This window comes from Pectinophora gossypiella, chromosome 12, assembly GCF_024362695.1.
Source record: "Pectinophora gossypiella chromosome 12, ilPecGoss1.1, whole genome shotgun sequence".
NCBI lineage: Eukaryota > Metazoa > Arthropoda > Insecta > Lepidoptera > Gelechiidae > Pectinophora > Pectinophora gossypiella.
The window spans coordinates 15,304,547-15,326,612 of NC_065415.1; the positions used below are offsets into that span (position 1 = coordinate 15,304,547).

The 22,066-nt window shown below is 36.6% G+C and overlaps 2 protein-coding genes across 3 annotated transcripts in view; one reads left to right on the top strand and one right to left on the bottom strand.

Moving 5' to 3' along the window:
• Positions 1-9,801: 9,801 nt before the first annotated feature.
• Positions 9,802-18,267, bottom strand: LOC126371320 (DCN1-like protein 5). Of its 2 annotated transcripts, none has more exons than XM_050016627.1 (8): positions 18,125-18,267; positions 17,818-17,935; positions 14,168-14,283; positions 13,305-13,405; positions 12,737-12,865; positions 12,106-12,230; positions 11,259-11,466; positions 9,802-10,773 (listed from the first exon to the last, which is right to left on the bottom strand). In XM_050016627.1, the coding sequence occupies exons 3-8, from the start codon at positions 14,269-14,271 to the stop codon at positions 10,694-10,696; spliced, it is 747 nt and encodes a 248-aa protein (XP_049872584.1). In that variant the 5' UTR covers positions 14,272-14,283; positions 17,818-17,935; positions 18,125-18,267; the 3' UTR covers positions 9,802-10,693. The 2 variants fall into 2 exon arrangements, with proteins under 2 accessions (XP_049872584.1, XP_049872583.1); XM_050016626.1 differs by having other exon boundaries at positions 18,083-18,267.
• Positions 18,268-19,782: 1,515 nt separating this feature from the next.
• The window catches only part of LOC126371640 (uncharacterized), a 342,871-nt gene continuing 340,587 nt past the window's right edge, over positions 19,783-22,066 (top strand). Inside the window, exon 1 of the mRNA XM_050016953.1 lies at positions 19,783-19,941. The gene's annotated coding sequence lies outside the window, so the exon portion shown is untranslated. The remainder of the gene's footprint in view (positions 19,942-22,066) is intronic.

Genomic DNA, 22,066 nt, shown 5'->3' on the forward strand with positions numbered 1-22,066 from the left:
AAATAAAAAAAATGGTGACATATGGTACAGATAAATTCATTTTCTATTAATACGTGACAGCTGAACGCAGTAATTGTTACTACAACAGAAATATTATATTAATTTACTTCAGTTTTTGACGATAATATTGTCAAAAAAAATTACTTGTTTTCGTCCCGTAAGTGCAAAATGGCGTTAAGTAATATTTTTCTAAATGAAGTAAGACTTTAGAAACAATTGATTTCGTAAGAATCAGTTTAGAAAAGTAAAGTCAAGTTGCACTTCATCAAGTACTAGTTAAGATAAATTTTACTTCAATTGTCTAGGAGTATACCCACTTAAGACAAAAAGTATTTAGTGAATTCCTACTTAAAACTCTTATATCTAAAGTTATCCTCTATTTTGATTTAGTGAAGTATTGTCGTAAAATCATGTTTGTTTATTTTGTGCCAGAATTTGCTATGTAACAAGTAACAATTAAAATCGAACGAGCTTTTAAAACGTATGGAAAGTATGTTTGTTTAAGAGGTAAGTTTTTCGACTCGTGGAAGATAAACAATATTGTTATGCTAAGTTCTTACTTGGATAGGAATGTGATTTACTTAATTGTTTAATATTTATCAGAAATGGAACTAACAAACATAAACTCAATTTGCTAATGAGTCTCCGCGCATACATTCTCATAGGTTACCTACATGGTTCGCTGACGCAAAGTTGGTACGATCACCGCGCTTCTAATTGCCAACGGATACAATGTGATTTTTGTAAAAATTAACGAGTATCCGTTGAATATTGTATACACGAAGAACCCTTGCAATTTGATTAACGACGTGCGTGTGCACGGTAGTTTCTAATTCCACCAAAAACATTATTGTTAAAAATGGCGACCAAGTTCCCGATGACTTTATCAAGCTAAAAAAATATTGGAAGCGAATCTAATGCCCACTTTAAATGCATTTTACCATATACAAAACTTAAAATAGATATGTTTATGATTGTCAATGAAACTTTGTTAAAAATAGGTACATTTTTAAAATTATTAAAAGAAAGAATGAAAGAAGAAAGAAAAGTATTTATTTATTATTAGACTAATAGGTACCTACTTTTAAATTTGAACTTAGCAGGTTTTTAATATAAAACTCGATTTTTCATGGTGTAGTGTTGCCGTGCGCTTAGACTAGGTTAGACTAGTTTAATCATTTTTGAGAAGATTTGTGCGAGACGTAGGTACCTGGGCCGCCACACGCTGGTTCGGAATTGAAAAACAGGAACTTACGACTTTTTTGACAAAATTGAATGATTGTGTTATACTAATCGATAGAAAAAATTGATAGCAATGAAGAAGATATCGCATCGCTAACAAAAACAGTAGGATGTGCATTATCACAGGTTAATTTTCTGTATTTAATTTTCTGCATTCGAAAACCACCAGATCTTTTTATTTTTTGAACTTCGTCCATCTTTCTGCTTGCTTCTATTTCGATTTTATCGTCCAGTGAATAGACTTTTCTTATGTTTTACTTATTGTAGTCAAAAACGAATAAAACAGTCTTGTATAAGAGCAACAAATAATCTTAACTAATCTAATCTCAAAGCTTAGTATTAAAATTGCCTTAAGTATATCTAGGCAATTCATTTTTTACTTTACAAGACTAAACTGATACTTCAGTAAATCAATTTAGTATTAAGTGAGCCTTCAAATAATCTGAGTAAAGTAAAAATATACTTTTAGACTTAACAGTAGGCTGAGATAAGACTAAATAGTTTTGAGAATACTTAACTTGGTTTTGTGTATTCTAAATTATCTAAAGTAGGATTTGTTGAAAACTATATAGTATTAAAGAAGGAAAAGAATTTATGAAGTCCTAATAAGTCCTATTTGATTTGAATAAATCTCACTTTAGCTAAAGTTTAGACATATATGACTTAATCACAATTCTTGTTTGCTACTTGGGAGTCGTTGAATCGTAGTTATTTCTGCACCATACTTTTGAAACATAGAATTTACAGGTTAAGTTCACAACTCCGTTTTATGTTTTAAGACTAGAGTTTAGTATTATAATGTACTTTTTAGAGCTCGTTATTTAATAGGCATTGTAACAGCCTATGAAAGTTTGGCAAAAGAGGGTAGAATTTAAATAAGGGTTATGTTTTTGTCAAAACGTAAACTTATTGAATCTCTTTACTGATAAAAAAGAAAACATAGCCCTTTAAAGACTATTGGCAGATTTTAAAAACAATATTCAAATGTTCTTTATTTGGAAATAAGTTTTATTTCTGTTCTTTTTTTAAAGTATCAATATTTTGTTGAATAAATAGAGGTAGTTAAACGATCAATAAACTAGAGGTTTCTAATAAATCAAAAAGCACTACACACCATTTCGTAATTTTACTCTTTTTTGCTAGGCTTTGCGACTATTGGGCAAAGAGCACCCCTTATATAAAGATAATAGGGGAATAGTAATTTTTTTAATGTTAAAACTTCGTTTTAAATAGTAAAAACTTTGTGTAATAAATGGCTATAATAATTAATTATGTACTGAATAATTTAAAATGTTCTAGTAAAATTATGTAATCTACAAGACAAGAAATAGAGATTGCGTTTAAAGGTATACGTTTTAAAATTAAGTTATGGATTAAATAATTTGAGCAAACAAAAATCTTTTTATTGCTTTAGAAACTTGCCTTTGATAGAAAATAAAGTGTATAGGTAGGTACAGAACAAACACTAAATGACTAAAGGTTAAGAAAATTATGACATGTTTGGTGTTTTAAGTCAATATTCGTTTCCAACATAACACGGAATGTTTCAAAACGCGGTAAATTCAAAACTGCCTCAGTGATTTAGAGTTGAGTTCACGTTCTGAAGGTCCGAATTTAATTCCATGGGGACATCGAAATTACTTGTGAGATTGTCTTGGACTGAATCACCTGATTGTCCGTTGGTCCCTTCTACTAACCTTAAAACAACTCGCCACAAACTCGCAGTGTAGCAGCTTTTTTTTTATTATTGTTAAGCTTGGTGTAGTATGTTCCATACATCTAGTGGGACGTACAGAAAGGCCGCTTTTGTTGTTTTTATGTCAACATTGGTGTTGATTCTGGCAGAAAACTGCATCTAAAACACGGGAATAAAAACACAAAGGATAGTTTTATAAGATTTATTTCTCCTGTAATAACATTCGGTACAATGGCCTAAACGTTTCGAGAGTAATTTTGTATACACCGTTCTTACAGAGAAATGAACGTTCGTTACAATTATAGAGAATTTGAATATACTACCTACACTTCTTATATAAAACCATATCTACACCTAACCTGACTAGATACGGGTACCTAGTCGGAACTTGCTTGCGGCCTCAAGAGGTTAGCAATGGCCCCGATTCCTGCACACTTTCTAAGTTTATTTTAAGTTATACTTATCATATTCTTATCCGCCGAAAAGAAAAGGGGCAGCTGTTAATTTTTTTGAGTGAATGAATGAATGAATAATCCGGGCAAATCAAATACTCATCGCGGATATACAACGTGTGCTGTGTACTTAATTCTGTCGGGTTATTGGCCTCTGTAAAATTTTGAGAGGGATGCTTAAACTCTCTAAAATTGACATGTGTTTTACAAATTGTATGCTTGCCGATTACCCGTCCCTTTCCTTTTCGACAGATAAGAAGATGACAGGAATAACCTAAAATAAAATTAGATGCTGTGTATTGGAATCGGCACCAATGATTAGTTAAAAAAAAAGATTTTTGGTGTAAACACTTAACTGGACTTGTCTAAGGCTTATGTATAGCTACATGCAAAGTTATGTACAGTCATGTTTAACCCAAATAAGAACACTAATGGTTTTGTACAGTCACCTATGTTATATAATACATATTTTATCTATTTCATAGGCAAATTAGTTTCGTTTTCTACCCTATCAACATTTGCGTCTAATATTAAGTGTTCTGAGTGCAGTCTTTGATCGGCCTAGTCGAGTCCAGTTGAATGTTCAAACAAAATATTATACTAAGTGTTTGAGTAACTCGGTCGCGAGGCGCTTAAGCAACAAGAATATGTAGCAGTTTAATACATCGTTATGCATGCTTCAACTTAAATCCCACCAAACAATTTGGTTTACAAAGGCAATATAAATTAGTATTGTATTTCAATAACGCTTGTAGTGTTATCATGAGGGTTTAACAACGCCACACTGATGCAATGACGATAAAAACAAAAAAAGCTAAGATGTAGGTGGCAGCACTATCGAGTGTCCCTAAATTTTGACAGTTCTCCATACTGTTCAGCTAAAATTCATGATAAATGTGGAGCTAAAGCTGTGCAGTTACGAAAAAGACAAGCAGCCATCAGTTGGAAAACGGCAGTTTTGATTGAACACGAGTTTTTCAAAGTTTTCTTCTTTCCGATGTTTAGGGAATAAATACAGCACTATGATTTTGCTGTTAAACGCTGCGCAAAGGGTTACAGTGTAAAAATATAACCAAAACAATATGTTTGTTTACTCAAATAGTATGGGGAACTGTCAAAGTTGAAGAACACTCAACAGTAGCGACACCTGGGGTCTGTTTAATAAAACTTACAATTGTAAATTACAATGACAATTTGATGTACATTGCGGAGTTAGTGATCACAAATATTTTGCATTTCATATTAGCTACGTAATGAACACCAAATTCTCGTTGTAATTTACAATTGTAAGTTTTATAAAACAGGCCCCTGATGGGAGAAATAGGTTGTTTTTATCCTCATTCTTGTAAGAAAGCAAAATTGCTATTTGACATTTGTCGACATTGCACACCTATTTTTAGATGGAATTGCTTCAGTGTAGCTTGCTTACATCCCCAGTGAATTTCTTTCTACACACAATCCGCTTTACTAATAATAAATAAACAAGTGGTGAATGAATATTTGTATTTGACAGCTTAGTAAACTTTGGTTAAGCTTAGCTGTAAAATACTTATACTCTAGTAGCAATAGTCAGAAGCTAGTAGTATCGATAATATTGCTGGGTTGACAACATTCCACCCCCCTTAGCATTATCCCGTTTCTCACGGGGTCGATTTGGGGAAGATTGGGCAGGATTTGACAGGTCCGGTTTTTAAAAGCGACTGCCTGTCTTACGGTCACGAGCATTAATATGTATACAATTTGGTACCATGTCACATTAACTTTTTTGACAAATTGAAATGAAGTCTCACTAATTGTCAAATATGTTAGTGCGATAGGGTTCTAAAGTGCAGGATGATGCTCATGACTGTACACGACCGGTATTTTTTGCAAATATCCGGTTGGAACTTACGTAAATTGGTCGAATACATCAATTATACGGGATATTTACAAAAAGACAAAAGATTCTTGGATATTTTTGCGTTCGCGGTATCCATATAGACTTACGGTGCTATTCAAACATCCACACGTCTTGTTTATTTTATATTGGAAAGGCGGTTAATGTACAAGCACGTGTCGTGGCCAGATCTTAGAATTGATCATTTCATGATGTGCTCGATCATTTCATGAAATGGTCCTTTTTCATAAAATACAATATCACTCGTTGCCCACATCATGATGTAGTTTGGCCAGATCAATGAACACAAAACGTTTAACGACATGAGCAACTAAATGCATGATTACTTCATGATATGGCCAAACGTTGGCAATCATATCGTAAAATTTGTAACATTATCCACCGGTAGTGGCGCTGGTGTCGATTATATTTAAACCTTGATTGATATTATAATCGATAAATTAATGTAATTGTACAATTATCCATATCGAATAGGTACATAATTTTGAACCTAATAGCATGGACACCGCCTACATTAACGATATGGCCAAACGTTGATTGAAATATCCTTAAACGTTGACGTTAGAACGATATGGTCAACTTAAGTTGGCTATTTCATGAGATATGCCCATTTCATGAAACGGTCGAACACATCATGAACTGATCAATTCTAAGATCTGGCCACGACACACGCACAGTCAAATGTGATAATTGGTAAAAAAGTTATTTGCATATTAAATTGCAATAATAATGGATCGGTGGGTAAAATTAAATAATTAATTAATAATTGGTACATTTCAAACTTGGATTTGGGAGGGTTTTATTGTATGGAAGGAGCATTGGGAGACATCATAATATACATACATACGTACAAAATAAATGCTAAAATGTATGACGACCTACACTATGTTACAGACAAATTAAACATACATACATAAACTCACGAACATAATATTATATTTATAAATAGAAATTAAGCTCCTCAAAAATGGTAATAATTGAGAACTTTCTAAGCTGTGTATTCAAAAGGAATTATCATATTTTATTTCTTATTCCGAATCTAAGACAACGAACGATTACATAAATAAATAAATAAATAAAATAAATAAGATAATTCTGTTCGGGCTTTACTTTTATCATATAAGTTACGAAAATAGTGACGATTTCGGGCGAACAAAATTGAAGTTGATAGCTGTAATAGTTTCCTGTCCTTCTCCTTCTTCCTAGCGCTAGAAAGAGACACCACTACTGTTTGAACTATTAAAAATCGAATTATTTAAATAATAAAAAAAAAAACAATAAACCTAAATTAAGCTTAATAAATAAGAAGCAATATTTAAACCTGTGGTATCATATGAATACACAGCTGAACTTTTGAATATTATATCAATAACATGGGTATATTATGTATACTTGAAAAGTTGAGGAGTAAGTTATACAGCTTTTACGGGTGTCCATAACTGATCAATTGACCAATACTAGCAGGAGAACAACAGGGGGGTTGAAAAGGTGACATCGAAGCAATTCATCTAAAAAGCAATATTGCAATACAAAAGTCAATGCGTAATGCAAACAAATGTCAAATAGCAATATTGCTTTTTTAGATGAATTCCCTCAATGTGGCCTTTTCACACCCCCCCCCCCCCCAGATCATTATGGACATAATATTATAATATATCAAACCACATCTGCCAGCACCCCATCGCAGTTATCTGTTTCTATCATTTTCTAGAGCGAGAGAGCGAATGCACGCGGCAGAATCGACGAGGCGATAGCGTGCCCGCGTACGCGTGCTATAGCATGCTTAAGCACGCGTACTAAGCACACTATAACGCAAACGCGTGCAGCTATGGCATAATTATTGATTACGCGTGCTGTCAGATGTAGTTTGACTATCTCACTCACTGTGATTGTTTGATTCTTGTGCGATATCAACTGCTCCGCTTCGCCTGTCGGAACGCCTGATGTATGCGTAATGTTCGATAAACAACTGAGATTTCGTTATTTACAAATAAGGACAAATATAATATTATAACTGTAAAAGCAATAAAATTCATGCAGCTCCATCCTCTTCAGTGAATGCTTAAGTATATCGTATAATTACACTTGCTAAAATAATGACAGAGTATGTTCACTAAAAATACAAATAAACAATTATATTGTGTATGCGATTGTCATTCGGAAATCGTGCAGCGTTTAACATACAAAAAGGTTTAGAAATATCGGTGCCAATTCTTGCAGACGCCAATTTAATTTTCAATAGCTCTGTCTCATTCTTGCATTTATAGTTAGAGATAGCTTTATTTTAAGATCTGTAAAATTAATTTGTGTCTGCAGAATCGGCGCCATTTTCTATTACAATTACAACGTTACGTGTCTGAAGTTACTATTAAGTATGAAATTGAATCGTATAGTCTAATATATCTCGGTGGAACGCGTATTTTGGATTCTCCTTAGTATTGTAAATTCAGACTTGTAAAGTACAGTAAGGGTGTGTTTGCACTACATCCGATTATTAATCGATCCGAATCTTTTCCCACCACCATCAGGTAGTAGAAAATTTCTTAGGGCCGATTTCTCACTCCAATAGCGCTTATTCGTAGAATAAAGTATTCCAAATTTGAATTTACATGAGTGTGTAATTACAAACTTAAATGAGTGTTTAACAACTATATTCATAATTCTCTCTCATAGCTTAAACTTACGTCGTAAGGTAAGCTTAACGCGATCACAATCCATAAACTTTAGACATAGTTTGGCGAAGGCTTGTCTGCCTTTTTTACCGTCAAATACTAGATAGCCTAACTAAAACCTCGCTAAAATAGTCATCTTTATGGTTGAACCACATCTTCCAACATTTCTATCCTTTTCTGACACTCAGGAGCGTCATTTGCCAGAGCGAGATAAATACAGCCAGATAAAGATATCGCACGCGGCGAAATCGGTCGCACCTCTCTTTGTCTCGCTCTAGCTAATCACGGCTCTGAGTGAGAGAAAAGAATGGAAGCGTAGGAGAGTGCGATGCGGTAACACAACCCCTAAGCGTTCAATGTAGGTGATCGTTAACCTTCTCGATAGGCTCCGTCTTACCTAATGTGTCTTTAAAACCTGATGAGTAACGGGTTAGATTTTAGCTGCGACAATTTTGGTTTTGAGTGCAGCTACCATTTGTAAAGACAAGGTTAAAGCCTTTAAATAACCCTCAATTGTTTCCATGTTTCAGGCGTTTATCCATAGTTATTTTTTACTCTGTAAAAATGGTTCGCTAAGGAAAATTATGTTAGGCGGTACACATAATAACATTATACGTACATCAATGCAGCACACGATAATTAACATTTTTGTATTGAATGTGTGTGGTCAACAGTATTTAGTATTCAACATAACTGTCAAATCCGAGTACGGTCACGAGTACTTAACGTATACACTTTAAAACCATGTCACATTAACTTTTTTGACAAATTAAACCGTAAGTCTCATTAAATGTCAAATGTGATAGTGCGACAGCGTTCTAAAGTGGGTACATGATATTGCTCACGACTGTACAACCTATTCCTAACGGACCTATCGATGGAATCCGAAAGCGGTCCAAATTATTTACACAACTATCTTTACACAACTTACAAAATTACGAACGCTTGTTCAAAGATCGGAATACATTCAGCCATTGCTGAACCATTGTCCGACCTTGCATTTGTCGGTTTGGTAGAACGTGATACTTAGATATAAAAATAACGTTTAGACCAAATAGGCAATTTAAAAAAGACAGTCATTTTCCGTTTTTCTGTGACGTCACAATGTGCTTTTTCATACAATTTCCATAGTAATTTCGTCTTTTGACGTAAGCGCGCGACATTTTCTCGCCTCGACGTACGTCACCCGTCACTCTCTCACAGTACTTCACAGAAAGAGACAGATGATATGGTGCTAAGCCCGCCGAACAGCGCCATCTATTTTTTTTTTGGTGGAACGTAGCCTGGATAGTCCCTCATTGGGATATGAGCTTTTGTTATGTTACGTCAGAGTGTGATTTTACAAAAAGTCGCTTACGTAGTTTTAACTATACGACAACGACATGGAGTCGTTCACAAAAAAAAAGTACAGTGAGCGGAATCGGAACGGACCGAGTTATACGTGTGGCGCGGATTTGCTTATCCAGTGAAAGCAGGTCTATACATTGGTGCCTATCCGGGCGCGCATAAACTTAACCCAATTTGCTCATCCAGTGAACTCATGCAGTGAAGGTCTATGGGAAATAATGGTGCCTATCCAGGCGCACACAAACAACCCAATTTGCTCATCCAGAGAACACATTCAGTGAAGGTCTATGGGAAATAATGGTGCCTATCCAGGCGCACACAAACAACCCAATTTGCTCCAGTGAACGCAGCTCTATGAAAAACAATGGTGCCTCTCCGAGCGCACACAAACTTAACCCAATTTTACATTGTTTTAAGTTTACGCGGTTATTATCATAATTAAAACACATAATAACGGGTTCTTACCGCGTTTAAAGGGGTATGAGACTCCCGATATTAAACGCGGTAAGAATCCGATATTATGTGTTTTTATTAACCCAATTTTAGTTTGCCAGCCAATTACTGCCGTCCTTCACTTACAATAAGTGCAAGAAAGAGCTAGTTTTTGTAGTAAAGCTAGTTTTCGATCTGTCAAATTAAGGGTTGCCCGAAACGACATAAAAAATAAACAATATCTTGATGTCCTGTACCATGGAGTATCCTCTTCTCTCGCGTAAGTCATAAGGTCAATGACCACCCTCATCAAGCCTGATGTCAGGGTTACTATTGAGTCACCAAAGGCCCCTGACATGGCTCATGTAACGGTTAGTAAGTAATCTTAAGTAAGCATATCATAAGTAGGCTTATACGGTTAGCGACATCTAGTTCCACAATGGCGAAACAGAGTAACAATGTACTACAAAAATCCATACAAAAAAGTTCGTACTACAAAAAAGCGCCGTTCGCGATTATTGGTAATATAAAATGTATGGAAGGGATCAGACATTTCTGTATGATCCGATTCCGCTTACGTGGACGCACAGCTTTACAGTAGCCGTAACATACCTGCATATCGCGCCCGACGCGATATAATTAAAACACATAATACCGGATTCTTACCACGTTAAAATGTTGCAAGTGCCAACAGAATTGGTTTATTTACCGCGCAGCCATTATTTGGCCTACTTATCGTGTCGCGCGCGATATACGAGCAGCATGCTACGGCTACAGCGACCCGTTTATAGTTACTATAAATAGTCCCTAAAAAAAGTTACAGTAGACAATTATAAAGCTATTGTTTGTTTGAAGCACGTACAGATCGGGTAGCTCGAACGGTGGATTTGTTGGTGGAGCGGCTAGTGGAGCAGGTGGAGTTGGTGGTGGAGATGGTGGGTGGGGCGTGTGTCTCTCAGCTGGCGGGCGCCATGGCGGCGTCGGGGGCGCGCTCGGCTCGCAGCCACTCCACGAACTCGTCCAGCATCACCGGCCCTGGTGGAACACATATCCAGCTATTTAGTCTTCTGGGGGGCTAAAAAGGCCACGCAATTTGTCTAAAAAAAGCAATATTGCAATTTGAGAAAAGAGATGTATTACATCTATCCATCAATCATTCGTCAATCATGAGTCTTTATTCAAATAAACTGTACCTTACAATCTATGATCGTATTTGCAGGATCGTATGCTGATTGACGGAATACCGTGGGAATACGTGGGTATTCGAAAAACATAAAATTTATGGAACACGTCAATTTTAAGCACAAATCTAAAACAACCCTATAAACATTTTGCATTGGCTAATAACCCGACAGGATTAAGTTGACAGCACACGTCAAACGGTTCGCATACCAGCGAGATACCTTTATGATTCGCCCGGGTTATTTATTCATTTACTCATTTTTCCTAAAATTAAGAGCTTAAAGTAAAATTAGGAGGTGTCTGCAGGAATCGGGGCCAATATCTAGCTGAAAACTTACAAGCGCCGTCGGCGTCGTAGGTAGTGAGGGCCGCGTCGACAGTGCGGCTGAACTCCAATATGTTGCACCACTGGTCGCGGTTCACGACGCGGTAGCGACGCTCGCGCTGTAAGAAGTCGCTTAGCGGGCCGCGCAGGGCCCAGCGGGGGAGTAGCACGCCTAGCAGCGCCCGAGCCGTGCCCGTGTCCAGGGATCTCTGGTCTTTATCCTGGAAAGAACATTGTTATTTTTGTATTCACTATGCGTCGAGAAAGTGGTTTTCCCTTTAGATTGTAAGGTAGATAACTAAAATTCGGAAAGGTGTAATATTTACGTGTAAACTTAATGACAGTCCATAATATAGAGTTGATATTACTGTTCACCATCTTACCCTGGACTCTTTGAAATAGCAATAATTTTATAGTTAACAGAATAATGCTGCTGATTCCAGTCTTTCATAACATAACATAACATAAACAGCCTATATACGTCCCACTGCTGGGCACAGGCCTCCCCTCAATCAACCAGAGGGGGTATGGAGCATACTTCACCACGCTGCTCCACTGCGGGTTGGTAGAGGTGTTTTTACGGCTAATAGCCGGAACTAACGGCTTAACGTGCCCTCTGAACCACGGAATCATCTTACTTTTTCGAGCAATCAGGTGATTTAACACTGCAAAGTCCTTATCAAACATAGGACAGTGAAAGTGATTTCGACAATGTCCCCATCGGGAATCGAACCCGGACTTTTCAGATCATGAGCCTAACACTCCAACCACTGGTCCGAGGAGGCTGTTTTCTATCGATTTTCCATCGATTGCCTGTAGGAAAAGAAAAACAAAAATGTAAATAAAATAAAGACACTCACCCTGGCAAAGTCATATGAATATCTGTAGATAGCCTTAAATATATAGGGGTCATTGAGTAAACTGCGGAGGTATTCTAATTTGTTCTGCAACTTGTGTACGTTGTCACACTGTAGCTCGGTTAAACCTGAAAAAAAAAAGATTAATAAACGTTTTTATTATCATTATTTGTATGTCGTTTCCATATCTCGGGCCTATGGAGTCCCGGACTTTTGGAAGGCGTGTGTGGGCCCGAAGCCAACACGTAGAGGCCCCTTAAGGCAATGAATCTAAATGTGGTGTGACACCAACCGGCGATTATCCCTGTATGCACTATAGGAGTGCACCCAAAGGCAATCCCCGGTTCGTGTAGGACTGTTGCAGATTATGGGAAAGAAGGGAACTGGGCTATTTGAGGGTTAGTGAACAACGGGATACTGGGGCTATGGGGGACTATGGCGCCTGCTCGATCAATGTCAATAACAGAGATACAATGAGCAGATGGGCCTCCGAAGCACGGAATCATCTTATTTATTCAGACAATCAGGTGATTCAAGCCTGTAAAGTCCTTACCAAACAAAGGACAGTCTCACAAAGTGATTTCGACAATGTCCCCAAAGATGGTCTAAGATGTACTAGAAGTAATAATGGTACCTTTTAACCACTCCTCTTGTGTGAAGTATCCCATTTGTTTGGCGCCCATTTTGTATGCTATGACGAGCATTACTACGTTCTCTGGGTCCACGTTTAGGTCTTCACAGAACTTCTCCATTCCTTCTGGACCTGAGAAGAGAAGTGTAAGTATTATTTCAATGTTTCTTATATTATAACTAGCTTTTGCCCGCGACTTCGTCCGCGTGGCGTGTTATAAAAGAGAGATCTTTGTGTGTGTGGGAGTGCATATCAAATTTCAAGCATCTAACTTATTCAGTTTAGATTTTTTCATTAATTTTTTTTCCCAACAACTCCCATTTTTCAAAATACAGCCATAACTAAACTTTATATTTACTAAGGTATGCATGCATGCTAGATTGAAAACATCTATCTTACGCGGTTTAGATTTTTTCATACCAATGATGTGGCCAACGAATGATAATTCTATTTCATGAAATATGACCATTTCATGAAATGATCAATTCTATGATCTGGCCACGACATATAAATATTATTACTCGTGACCATACTATAAGGTGACGACATACAAACATAAAGGTAAACTCACCTAACACATCCGGGTCTGTAACTGTTGTATATTCTTTAAACCAAGCTAAACATTTCTTTACACTAAAACTAGTGTCTTCCGATTTGGAATGTCGACGTGAACTGAAAACGAAATATTGCATAATATTAACATAAAATACTGGGTGTTAGTAACCGGGTGAGAGCCATCAAGCTCCCCATTTGTCCGGCCAAGTTGTTAAATGTCATTTGCGGCAAATCGACAATAAGTCACGTCAGAAAAATTGAGTGTTAGTGACGTCGTACTGAATACTGAGGGGGATTCAAACCATGATTCTGAGTTAATATCAATCTAATTTTCCGTCATAAGACATAGGGGGCTCTACGTGTTGGCTTCGGCCCCACGCACGCCCTCCAAAAGTCCTGGACTCCATAGGTCCGAGATACGGAAACAACATACAAACTAATAAAACTTCTATCCACGAGGAAACTATCTATTTACAAAAAAGGTTATTATAAAGTTAGTCATTATTTAGAAGATATGAATGCATGGGATTAACTGTCTGAGAACTGATATTAGGCAGCTAAATTACTCAATTGTATAACAATATAATATATGTTATTTTTTAAAGAACGTCTAGGGCCCTGCGCCGAGGTTTTTCTTGCAGCTTCATTTCCCCGGCTATACAGGTTGTGAGAAGCTCTGCAGTAGTTTTAGGCGGATGAGACGTTTGTTATGTAAAAATTGACGATTCAAAGTTAAACTATGTTACCTACTGAATAAAGATATTTTTGAATTTGAATTTGGAGAACTATATTTACCATAAGATGCTACTATGTTAATTATTGCTGTTGTTTCTCCAAACATTAAATAAATAAACTAAATAATAATAAAGTGGTAGTGACCTGGTGTTCCGGCTGCGCTTGTGGTGGTGCTGGTCGTCGAGCGCGGTGGCGCCGGGCAATAGCTCCGCCGCGCCGCCGCGCGACCGCTTGCTGCAGCGCGGCATCGCTCCACCACCCTGCATCAACAACGCCACATCAATAACATACCATAATTGCTTAGACCCATCCTATGACCGGCCTTTGCGAAAGTTGCTTAACTTCAACAATGCAATAAATACATTTGAATTTGAATCACAGACCGAGCGAGTTAACCGCTGCGCCACCGAGCTCCTCCAAAAAAAAAAGTTTTCATCTCGAACTCCGTGCTTTGGAAGGCACGTTAAGCCGTTGGTCCCAGCTGCATTAGCAGTCGTTAATAACCACCAATCAGCACTGGGCCCGCATGGTGGTTTAAGGCCCGATCTCCCTATCCATCCATAGGGAAGGCCCGTGCCCCAGCAGTGGGGACGTTAATGGACTGGTGATGATGATGAATTGTTTAGAATACCCATATGTGGGCGTTTATAATCCTGTGATTACATGGCCCCCGTTTCTGTCCCCTTATGTTAAAATAATGTTCTTTCGCTTGAGTCTGCTGCTGTTGTTACCAACATGTAGGAGTTGAGTAGCAAGTGGATTGACATAGTTCTCTAGTCTCGCTCGGTATTTGGCTTTATGGTTCTTTAGAATAAGGAATAATACTATAGAACGGCAACTCTCCAATCTCGTCCCGCGCAGCGGCTGAACTACGTTTACCTCACTCCCCCTCGGTCTTACTTTAGTGTTCAATCGTATGGGCGTGAGAGGTTACACACACAGATGCGCGTGTACGATATAACGTAACGTCGATGTGTAGTGTCTGTGTAAAACAAGGTGTTTTGTATGGAATGTCCAGGGTGTGCTAAAAGGTTGCTCTTTTTTAACATAGTAAACATAAACTATGTAAATCCCATTGATGACCACAGGCTCCCTGGAGGGAATATGGAGTGTACTCCAACTCGCTGCTAGGCAGGCCTTTCGACACAGCTTATAATACATATTAAGTATACTTCTCTCCCACTGCCTGCCGGGCACTTGCCTCGCCTCAATCAACCAGAGGGTGTATGAAGAATACTCCACTACGCTGCTCTAATGTACACGCTCCGCTGTGGCAGTGGTGTTTTAACGACTAATAGCCTGGACCAACGGCTTTACGTGTCCTCCAAAGCACGGAATCGTCTTACTTTTTCGGACAATCAGGTGATTCAAGCCTGCAAAGTCCTTACCAAACAAAGGACTATCTAAGTCAAATTGATTTCGACAATGTCCTCATACGGAATCGAATCTCCAGATCTTAAGACTAGACCACAGGGAGGCTGCCCTTTCTCACCAAATCTAAAACTAATTGCACTTATTATGATCTCCACACAGAAGTTTTACATTATAATTTTCCTCTTCTTAAGAACAATGCGAGTGTAAACAAACAATTAGTAACTTGAGTCGTGTCATATATGGAGCTGTAATAGATAATATACATGAAATGACACTATAATGTATATCTACAAAACAAAGGCCTTGACTATACAATGTTAATGTTCTATAAGGCAAAGCCACAAGCAATCAAAGACAACTTGCAGCCAATGTTGATACAAACTCCTAATATGGATATCATGAACCTTGAGGGGATATTCTATGACCTTTACATGATAATTAAAAGTATCCCTGAATATACTTTACTAGACCAACAAACTCCAAGTGTTTGCTAATAAATGCTTACAGCAAATATTAAAGATCTTCTGGCCAAAAACTATTACAAACACAGAACTGTGGAGATTGGGCTAAATACTGTGGAGGCTAATATCCCACACGGTAAAGGCGGTGGATAGGTCATGTCCTTAGAAGACCTGTGGCACACCGTCCCGACTAGCTCTGATTTGGTGTGCACGTGGAAAACGCAAAAGCAGGCGGCTCAAACAGACCTGGCGACGCTCGGTTGACCGAGAGTTGAAAGGTTTCGGCATGCCATGGGAGCAAGCTACAGAGGTTGCAGAAGATCGCGAGGAGTGGAATTCTGTCATTCGAACCCTACATCCCAACAGGGGATAAAAGGATTAGGAGAAGAAGAGATACTATACTATATACCCGTGTGTAGTATTCCCACCCTGTGATCGCCAGCTATGTTTTGTCCCATTTATTGTCATTAATCAAGCACAAATCGCAAAACAATGTGATATCACTTATCTGCTATTCAAAGATGAATTCAATCAACTGAATTCATAAAGTTGAATTCAGTTGTTTAGGCTCAAGCCAGGATTTGAACCCATTACACATTCTCCAAACAGGGCATGGATTCTTAATGTAAAAATAGAAATTTTATACAAAATTATTTACAATATAGGTAAACTTTAAACTTTAAAATAACACTGTTTAGCTTTTTATATTAAAAATTGTATAATTTCATAGAGTTTGCATGAAAATTATCTGTGGAAACTGTTTTGTACTAACTTTTCACGTCAACTTTCTGGCTGCTGACTTATGGAGGTCTGGAAGTATTGTATACACAAGACTTAAGAGAAACAGTGTTCCATCTTTAATAAATAGATTTCCAGCTGAAAAGTGAGACGGGTCAGTGGATCATTTCTCACCGCTTCAAAGACTAAACAAAGAAGCAGCTAAATGTCCATGATGACAGATTGCTGTGTTGAGCAGGATACATAAAAAAAACTGTTATGTTGTTAAGCTACTTATACATACTCCTTTAAATCTGTTATAAAACACAACTGTCTGTTTCCCAAATAAACTAAAATAAATATAATAACTTACACTTTTCTGCTGGTCTGAGAGTAAATACAAAAGCTTGCTAGTGAGTTAGGTATATTCTCTGCATTTAGATTCTTTAATTATGTGTATAGATAGTAATTAATGATAGATAGTATGGTTTTAATTATGTGTAGTAGTGTATATTATGTGCATAATGCATTCAAATTCTTATTATGTCAAAAATAGCAATCCCAATTGTTGAACTATTAAGTATAGAAATCCCAGCTTTACAAAGTGCTACCTAAAGTGTAAAACACACACAAAGTTGTCTTCCAGACAACTTCTTCTGATACTGAACCTTTTGAAGTGGGTCTGCTTTTATTATTATTATATTTTATTATTAGCTTTTTTGTCCAAGAATCAATACAACAATATCTTAAGTTTTAGAGCACATGAAAATATACATCAGTAAGTTGTGTAATGGGCTTGAACTAATGTACAGTAAAAGGAATGTACAGATAAGGAAGTAAGGTACTTTGAAAGCAGGTTTGTTTTGTTGATTCACAATGAAATCTTGCAAAAAGTAGTGACAGCTATACAATCTTGTTCTAAGAAAACCAATCACATAAAATCACAATGGTATTCACAATACCTCAGTGCACTCGCAAGACAACATCTGAGAATAGATGACAGTTTTAGAGGTTATATCCAAATCACCAAGAAAAAAACATCCACAAATACCTTCTACTGCTAATAAACTTTAATATTTTCTCCTGCAAACACTCCCCACAAAATACTCAACAACAAAAACATACTTTTGCAGTGGTATGCTTGAATTATTTATATGCATACTTGAATGTTGAATCCAATGTATTTTTTTGTAATACCACGAGAATTAAGTGATTGGTATACTTAAAACAAATAATACTTACAATTGGTGGTAGATTCGATATGAAATTGGAGAACTTGAAAGGGTTTTCGTCTCCTATTTTGCGAAATTTGCGTGAACGGCCCCACGAAAAAATGTCTCCGTGACAGGTCGATAATAACCTGAAAATAAAAAATCAATGTAGAATAAAAGAGACCTAATGATGTCATGTAATCTGCAACGATGGCATATCAGGCAAATATTTACTTTAAATTTGCTAAGATACGGCCAGATACGATTAGAGAACAAAATGAGAAAACATTTGGTACCTTTCAGAAGTCCCGTTTGGGATCTGCAGAAATTACACTAACCTTGTATACGTTATGTTTGAAACTTAATGCAAATTATAACACTGATTTATAGCAACTAATTACACTATAAACCTATCAATAATAAGAAAATGTAATGATTTTTAAAAGAAAACAGCAGAACAGCGGCTGCAAGTGGAACTCAAACGAAGTTTTAAACCCAACGTTTAGTTACTGCTTTCTACAATAGAACAATACAAAAGAAACGACATTACAAAATGGAACCCAAAACAAAAAGAGCTATGGCGTTTATCAAAAAAATAATTTCTATAAATTACAATAAACTAAATTGTGTTTTTAGTTATAAAACTTAAAAATAAAAGAAATAAAATATTGTATTGTAGGCTTCGAATATAGCATCAACAAAACGCAATATACCAGCATTTTTTACTTTTTAATTTCAAACACAAAGAGGTTGTATAAGGGCAACCGTCATGCATGCAGCCTTAAGATTAATGAAAGTTTGTTAGTGTTTTGCTTTTTGAATTTCTGACTATTTACTACTTTTGTAAATGATTACATATTAAACATTTTTTGCAGGTTTTTTCCTGATTATTTTTAACCACATTATGTTTTCGCTCGACAGTCCACCAGTATATAGGGTGCCCATAATTTCCCGATATAGTAAACTTGTAAATTTCATTAATTAGGCGTATTGGGCGTGTATCAAAATGAACATACTTAAATATTTTAGAGTGGTCGGTGAAACAACTAATCTAATGAGAGGGAGCGAAGAGGGTTACCGAGTCTCCCTTCAGTCTAGAGTGAATACTCATTATCGATCCTTTAAACTTAGTTAGGGTTCTAATTGGACGATGTAGGGACTTTCGTTTGACTGTAGTTTGAATTTAATAAAAACTTGCAGTAACTATACGGTGGCATTAAATATGTCTTTGATTTAAATTATTTTACTTTATTTTAGGTTGGTAGTTGAATGGTTATCTAGGACACTGTGAACTAATATAATTATTTTGGTATTAAAATAACAGAAACTAAAAAAATACTTAAAGGCATAACTCCCGGTGGGCAGACCTATCAGGGTGGCAGAAGTACAACCACCAGTCACTATAATAGTCGCTATGCATCCGATATCCATGTCTTAAGACTCCTAAGTTTGTGATAAGGTATAATAGATTGCCTATCATGTTGAAGGGGTTGATTTACGCCTTACTCAGGATTCAGGAAAACGCAACTACGTAATTATTATCTAAACGTATTTTCTTGACTGTCTATCTAGCGGAGATGTAGGAATTTATTTACATTTTAACCTTCTTTAAGAAATTGAATTTCTGAAAACTTATCAAATCTTAATTTAAATGTTTATACAACAAAGTAAAAACGTGCTAAATTGGAGTGCGCAATAATTAGTAACCCATTGCCAAAACTGGGGTGACGCCGACCTTCTCAAAACTGGCGTCGCTTTGCGTCCCATTCAACCGGCTGTACAATCACGATCGTAGCTCTAGACATAACAGCTCTAAATGGGGAACAAAGGAGGGTACTACACGAGTGGTGGACTGTATAAACGCCCCCACTTTCACCCCATTTCACCCCAAGACCATCCCTCGTGAAATGTCGCTGGTCGCCGTCAGTTCGCGTTCTATTCGTTCAGAGAGTGACCGTTTCGCTCCCCTCCGCGAAAATCATCGCGATCTTTTCCAAAGTGCAATATTTCCCGAATTTCGAACTTTGTGTTCTTTTTAACTTTGAACAAAGTTAGTGTTTTTTCATTGTTATCCAGCCAGTGTTATGTTTTAGTTTTAAATTGGATTTGTTTTGAGTGACACTGTTGAGAGGAAGTCCGCATTTAGTAAACTTACGTAAGTGTTATTACTGCATTGCGATAGATTGGCATGTTTTTAATTATTAGGTATTTTCTTTACTGCATAAAATTCTGTATACCACGCGCCGGTAACCGTAGTAGATTATGCAGTAAGTAGATAGGTAGGTTATAAATACCTATTGTCTCTACGTATAGAGAATTGCTGTACCATCGGGCTAATTAAAGGCTCTTGTTAACAATTCAGAAAGTATCACGTATTGTCTTTTACATTGTTACAAAATAACTAATTAGGTATTTAAACATCGAAATTTCTCATATTTTATATCGCTAGAAATTTATATTGTCTCTGTTTTAGCCTAGACTCTAGCTAGTTCGATGAATAGGCAATTTTACTTACTTTTCTATTCTACGTAGGTGTTAAAGTCGATTATTATCTATGCTTCTCAATTTTCATATGCTACGTAGCTGTAAAAACTTATTATCCATGGTTTTCTATTTATCTTTGTGTTCAATACCTTATAAATTCTAAACGTAGGTAGGTAAATTAAGTAAGTAGAGTGGCCACAATTTTGTAATTTATTCGTACCATAACAATTTATTTATTTGTTTATTCAACAATATAACAATAAATTATTTTCTAATAACTTCTCAAATTATTAATATTCTACAAATATTCATTATATCTAATTTAATCTTCGGAACGTTTAACGTTTAGAATATTGAGGAAAATAAAACTATTTTCTTAATTTATTTCAATTTTATTTTGCGTGTGCGACATAAATTGCTCCGTTATTACAGATTTCACAGAATTCTCGGAGACCTCCACTTGGCTTCGTCTCGTGCAGAGCCTGGTTCGTTATTCATTGATGGCAAACGAAGCGAGTATTGTAGGGAAATAAGCGTTCGTGCCTCAATGAATAGCAAACGGGCGCTTTTCATGAGCATGCAAAGAGAGCTAGTATACAAACTGCCTGCTATATATTTGCGGTAGAAAATTCTATTTTTAAACTTTCGTGAACATTTTTAATCGTTACCTTTCTTGTCGGCAAAAGAAAACCTCGTAATGCCTATTAAAAAGAAAATTAAGTTTAAGGAATTTCAATTTTCTTCTAAATAAATAGAGAGTACTACAAATTTACCCGTGTAAATATTGTAGGCTGTATCATGTCCTCGGGGATCCTTAGAGTATTATGATACTCGCATGGAGTTTAGCGGCGTATGTGGGATTATTAGGGACGCAAGAGGGTAGAAAGGGTATATGCTGCGTAATATTGTACTTATAACCTTTCCTAGATGACTCTTAATGATATCCTTTCTTCAAGAAGGTTGCGACTATTTAGTAGACGGCTTTTGTGATTAGGCAAAATAAGGAACAGGGTCTAAATGTCTTTTTCCTTTTACATAATTTGATTTGAACATCCTCTGTACAGGTATGAGTTTTTAGCAGATATAAGAAGAGAGACTCGTTTTATGAAATAAGTATAAGGTCATCTATGAAAATAGACTAATGCAGAAAAAAAAATTAAAGAAGAGGGTTGGGCTGAGGTATTTAATTATCTTATTTTCCCTTTTCTTTGATAGTATACCATATTTATTGTAATTTGGTTTGCCTTTGTGGTGAAAAGTTTCGCTCGATGCACATGCATGTGCTATTACGTACTACGTAATAGATGTAGCTAACTGTATGTACTGGTAAGATGTTGGTGTTGTTGGTGTTGTTTTTGTGGTAAGTTGTGTGTTGTATGCTCCGAACCCCCTTCGGTTGATTGAGGGGAGGCCTGTGCGCAGCAGTGGGACGTATATGGGCTATTTGTCACCATGATAATTATGATTAATTATTCAAATCTAAGTGTGCCTATGCTCATACTAGATAGGCGCGTGGATCGATAACTATTCGTCTATATACTTTAAAACCACTTTTAAGAATTTATATTCTTTTGTCTAAGAATAAGGATCTTCTTTCTTTTGACTTCTAGTCACAGTAACGGCCCATATCAACTCCAGTCAAATAATTACTGCCATATGCGGCAAATCAACAACAAGTCACGTCAAAAAAGAGGCCATCACAACGCCTAAAGTCTTTTAATTAGATATATATATATATGGAGTGATTCGCTTCACGCATATGAACTCGCTAACAAAAGCAGTGTGTACCAGACTGT

Bases quoted from the DNA above. Each gene is read 5' to 3' on its own strand.
- LOC126371320 (XM_050016627.1), bottom strand. From the start codon at position 14,271: ATGCCGCGCTGCAGCAAGCGGTCGCGCGGCGGCGCGGCGGAGCTATTG. The intron at 13,406-14,167 runs GTCACTACCACT...TTTCGTTTTCAG, and splicing joins AAGCGCAGCCGGAACACCAG to TTCACGTCGACATTCCAAAT. The intron at 11,467-12,105 runs GTGAGTGTCTTT...TGTTCTTTCCAG, and splicing joins ATTCATATGACTTTGCCAGG to GATAAAGACCAGAGATCCCT.